Source organism: Etheostoma spectabile, chromosome 6, assembly GCF_008692095.1.
Source record: "Etheostoma spectabile isolate EspeVRDwgs_2016 chromosome 6, UIUC_Espe_1.0, whole genome shotgun sequence".
Classification (NCBI taxonomy): Eukaryota; Metazoa; Chordata; class Actinopteri; order Perciformes; family Percidae; genus Etheostoma; species Etheostoma spectabile.
Genome location: NC_045738.1, coordinates 14004987 through 14010537, shown reverse-complemented (window position 1 = coordinate 14010537; position 5551 = coordinate 14004987). Strand labels below are relative to the sequence as shown.

At 42.1% G+C, this 5551-nt stretch overlaps 1 protein-coding gene across 1 annotated transcript in view; it reads right to left on the bottom strand.

The window, feature by feature from the left end:
- Positions 1–620: 620 nt before the first annotated feature.
- Positions 621–5551, bottom strand: part of eva1ba (eva-1 homolog Ba (C. elegans)) — a 13729-nt gene continuing 8798 nt past the window's right edge. Inside the window, exons 2-4 of the mRNA XM_032517496.1 lie at positions 3358–3476; positions 1825–1919; positions 621–1716 (exon numbers count right to left, since the gene is read on the bottom strand). Of these exons, the coding sequence (XP_032373387.1) occupies positions 1292–1716; positions 1825–1891 (492 nt within the window). The 5' untranslated portion in view covers positions 1892–1919; positions 3358–3476 and the 3' untranslated portion in view covers positions 621–1291. The remainder of the gene's footprint in view (positions 1717–1824; positions 1920–3357; positions 3477–5551) is intronic.

The window sequence follows — 5551 nt, the reverse complement described above, 5'->3', positions numbered from 1 at the left end:
TCTTATATCTCTACGTTTTTTTTGTGTTCTCTTACTTAGCACTACAGAAGTGTAAAAAGTAAGTAGGCTACCAATTTATTCCAAACAGGACGCAGGCTACATAAGGGGGTCCCCTCTTTGGGGAAAATAACCTTTGGTTAAAAGAAGTTCATCTGATCTGGCTGCACCAGCATTCAGACTGGCCTGTTTTTCTTTTTGTTCCATTTAAAGAGAAAAAGAAATCAATTTCATTCTAACTTATCCCATTCTTTCTGTTATCAGAACATCTTCTCTTTTAAACCTAATGCTGCCTCCACTAGAGCCTTGTTCCCAGAATTGTGCTGTATTTCTGTCCTTTTAAGGCACATACCAGAGGCATTAAGTAGAATAACAAATTACAAAAAATGACCTTTCCATCAATCTTGTTAGCAAATTTGCTCTCTCTCTCTCTCTCTCTTTCTCTTTCTCTCCCTCTCTCTTCCCCTCTCTTCCCCTCTCTTTCTCTCTCTCTCTCTCTCTCTCTCTCTCTCTCTCTCTCTCTCTCTCTTGTCTTTTTTATAAATCCATGGCCCAAATGTACACAGAAAATGAGCTCTGTATTTGTCTGACATCCTAGCATTATCCAGAGAAACAACAGCAAATGATTTCAGCGTAATACTTTAATTCTGTCATTTCCTTTGGTGGAATTATCCCTGAAAACACAGGCATGGGGAAATTAAAGACTCCAATTTGAATTGTATTTACATTATACTTTGCAATCTCACCCCCAAATTGATTGATATGTGCTTGTTCAAACAATGTAATTTCCTTTAACAGTACTGCTGAGATTGTTTTCTTTCCCCCACAAACTTACCAGTCTAGAGGACAATTGTCCTCACTGCACACAATTAATCTTCATTACAAAATACAGTACATACATTGTCCATATATGCTTTCATTTCCCTGTACTTAAAACATTAACCAAGTTGTGTGCATTTTTTGTCATTAAGCACCAATGAACTGATTACTTCAGGTGTCAGCTCCCACATTCATCTTTTCCATATGGATTTATCAGTCTTTAAAACACCTCTTTCTTTATATGGCATGTAGTTGCATAGCACTGCTACATGGGAAGTGCAATATCACATAGTTCAACTGTGTCAGAGCTAAGTATTTTAGCATAGCATTGACTCACATCAATGCTGTCCTGTTTCCATCATGTCGCTTTGTATCTAACACAAGTCTCACAGGCTTTAGGAACATCCGATCAGCCCAAAGGTCCTTGTCTGTCTTTCACAGAGCTCAGAATATTTCCCCTGAAGCCTTGTGTATCTTAGTAGTAATGCACTCTTCCAATAGTCCCTGTTCCTGACCCCAGGATATCAGGCTGGCCATTCCTCCAGATCTCACGTATGATGCGTTCCCTCTCCTCCAGTCGCTGTGCCCGTTCCAGCTCCTCAGCTGAAGTAAATACGTTCACACTCAGTGTCCCATCTGATTGGCTGGTATGATTACCAACTGGGATTTCTGTGCTGGGCAAAGGCATAGGTACCTCTACATCATCCCCATCTTCATCGTCATCGTCCTCGCTCTCCTCGTCTTCCACGCTGATGTCCTTTAAGTGTTTCTTCTCCGGCGTGGGGGGGGCGACGTTGGTCCGTGGCTTACAGGAGATGCGGATGACCAGGAGGCAGAGCGTCAGCACCAGGCCGAAACACACTCCAAGCACAAAGTAAAGGCCGAAGCTCTCTGGGTTTGCTAAGGACAGGAAATAAATGATTGTCAAATAGAGTAATATGTTACTTGATTATTTGTTTTGGATAGAGATCACTAACACGGAGATGTAGGTATTGTGCTGGGGTGTACCTTTGATGTGTGCATATGCAGCTATGCTGTTGCTCAGCAGGTCCATTTCCTTTTTCTTCACATCCATGGTGAGCTTGACTTTGATTTCCTCACACCTGAAAAACAACAAACATATGACACATCTGACTTTGGCGTATAATGCAAATAGACACCATATTAATACTCTTCCAGGTGCTAAAAGTCTTTGAAATGTTTTCCAAGCATCCTTCCTCCAGTGTCACATTCTGTCCAGCGCCTGAATGTCAAACCCACTGACCACGGTACTTCATATGCCTTCGAGTGGGTGGGATGAGGCCTCCAAGTGTCAAACAAAAGCTCCTCTTTGTAGTCCAAAAGGACTGGCTTCATCAGGGGTCCTCATAACACATTTGGCACATGGCACTCTACCTCTTCCATTCTCTCTAAACTGTGACAGCTCTCTTTAAAAGGAGGTCAAAAGTCAATTTTCCAAGTAGCCACAAAGGACTCTTTCCTGCCTGATGGAACTCTCAGATCAATTTGTGAGGCTCAAAGAAAGAAAAACGTGTATTGTTTAGACTTTGTGTCCCTGATATTTAAGCTGTCTGTCCTCCTGACATCCTGTCAGTCTGAGGAGCTCCATTGTGTTTCTGTGTGACGCCGTGACTCCTTACACTCACTAGTCAAGTCGTTCATAAAGTAAAACCTGTGGAGCAGTGCACCAGATACAGTAACAGTTCAGGTTCATTCTCCTTTGCAGTCTTTTAATTATCTACATCTTCTGTGTTACCTCCATGCTACCTCCTCAGAAAATCTTTTTCTTCAGGAGAAACAAGCCTGTTTCTCATCGTTGAAAAATGCATGGAATATCAAACTAGGGTTGTGTTGGGCTGCTGGGTCTTTCTGTATTTCCTTCGCAAACCTTCATCAGCTCCTCGCCTCCCCACAGCCCTTTCTTGCTGACTCTGGCTTTTTTCCTCTGCTTTGCCATTTAAAAAAAACCTTTTCCATGATGACATCATGGCGTTGGGCCATGAGACACATAAGAGTGTTGATGGCAATAGAGGAGAGACCAATTCAAAAACAAAAGGAGGTGCCTTTAATCCTTCCAGCTAAATGTTAGCTCCATAACCCTTAAACGTGTGCTTTGTGTTGTGGCTGGCTGTGGGAAAAAAAAACCTGTTCATGTGAAATGACGATGAACTCTGAAGCCATCCCACGCTTACGTGTGCACACTTTTCTCTAAGTCGAACCACATGTCACTAAGCCTACACATGGATCATATAGATGTCCTCAAATTGCACAATCCACATGTTTTTGTTTGCATTTACCTCCAAATTGTACCCACAGATAACCCCAGTGCCTGATTTGTATCATGGTGTGTATACCTCAATGATTTATGCAGTATTTGTGCTCATTTGATGATGTAGCTTTTAGTAAAATTCAAGCATAAAACCACACACATGTAAACCATATGTAATGTGGTTTACTAATGAACTTTAAAACAGCAAACATTCTCCTGTAAAAGCAGAAGTAAACAGAAAGTGTACAAGCAAGTACACATATAAAACTTACCACAAAATTAAACTATGAAGCACGTCCTCAGTCCCAGCTCATACTTTTAATGAGAAGTCGGAGATTGGATCAGGGCCTTTGATCTTTGGTCCTCAGTCCAAAAAGTTCATTTGGCCATCCTGAGAAAAGAGCAAACACACACACGCACGCACGCACGCACGCACGCACGCACACACGCACGCACGCACGCACGCACGCACACACACACACACACACACACACACACACACACACACACACACACACGTCAAGGCACATTAGATCTAAACTCAGTGAGGCGACAGCAATGCAAACAACGACTGGCCTATTGCAGGATATACGGTCCAGCAAGAGACTAGAGGCAGGCGTTTTCAGTTTTCATTGGTTTAACTGTGATTTCTTAAACCACAGAGTACAAAACACAGGAATGCGCACTCCCTGGACACTTTATAAGGTATACTACACAGTTTAATGCAATCCAATACAACAGATTTGCTACAAATCCTACATTTAGGAAGATTATAATGCTTATTATTTTGCTATAAAGCAAAAACTGTTTAATCCCCTTTTGAAAATTAGAAAGAAATATGCACAATAGCTGCAATGCCATTGTAGTTTATATGTTCTTCTCAAACAAAAAGTGAGGACAATTCAAAATTCAGTGAAACTTCAACATAAGCCCCAGAATCACTTTCCTTTACTCAGTAAAAGGCCTATAATGAGCTTGGGGGTTAGTGCTTTACATGCCAGGTGGGGAACAAGGGCTGCAAAAAAATGCTTTGCTATGAAGTTTTCTAACGTGTAGCCCTGTTTAGGAAAAAGCTCATGTGCCAGCAGTAGTTGCTTTAACAGAGCCTCGGTGCTTTCCAGGGCAGATTTTGATCTTGCTGACTCTTGGCAGGTCCTATGTACACTACAGAGCGCCTGACCGAGACAGCGCTTATACAGCTGAGTGACAGAGTGGTTTCTATGGCAACAGGCCTTCCAGGCCACCCCCTAGGTCCCCATGGGAGCGAGACGATGGGCTTCTTGTTTCGGCAGTGCACTTATTGTAGGTATGGACCTATACGGGTTGTCTTCCTGTCGAGCTTCCTTCCTTCCTTTCTTTTCAATTATGAACATGTTCATTTTCTCGCTCCCGCAGAGCCTAATTCCTCCCTACTAATGGAATCTATTTATCATGATCTGAGCAGAGCTAGAGGGCATGGGCTTTCAGTGAGATATTTTGTTTTTGTCTCAAGGGTAACAAAGTGAACGGCTCGAGTGATTACAGGTGTACTTCAAGCCAAAGTCCAAGCTAATGATTGGACACCTACAGTACAGTAACTGGCCTCTTCTCACACTGGAATGCAGCAAAGCTGAGCTTCATCTGCACTCAACTGGAGACCTGTTTAAAGCCTATCTAAACACTAATTACCCTGCTCTGTTGTGTTGTTGTGTTTTTGTTTTACCTCGAGAAGGAAATTATTAACAGATCTTCTCCTCCCCAGCCTTCCCATGACTCAACTTTCAGTCATTTTTCTCCAAGTGACCCACTTTGCTGCTCTATTGCAGATGTTGCCCTACCCTACAGCCTTGAAAATGAGACCCTAATAACAAAGGAGTCATGCATTTGCAATTTGATGTTTCATTTTGTCCCATCATGTTTTACTCAAGCTTAAGTTGCATTATAAACTGCCTGGTAAATATTATGAAGGAGAGCAACAGTCCTCAAATTATGGCTCCTGACGTAATCAAATATTAACACTAACCATGACGGCTTAATTCAAAAAGCAAACAGAACAAACCAACTATGAGATTTTGAATTTTTTAAACTTTGGCTTGGACTATCTACGCTGGCAAAAGGGTTAGGTTCAATATAACAAACAAACAAACAAACAAACAAACAAAGCTTCTCACTTCACTTCTCACTCTTAATACTGGGGAGTGCCGACTGGTGGGAGCATTTACACCAACTGCTCGGCTGTAGAAATGAGAATAATTTTAAGAATCAAGACACCATATGGGGTTATTGTGAGGCAAACCCGCATGTAACTCAAGTATAATTCCAATGCATCGCTGCAGCAAGGCTGATATTGAGGCACTGGAAGAGCATATACACGCCAGGGCTCACAGACTGGACTCAACTGACGACGGAGACTGCCTCCTACAAATATTTTAATGGCAGGAGTAACAATGTCAAAGGGAAGTTCCATTTAGTGTGGGACTATTTCTG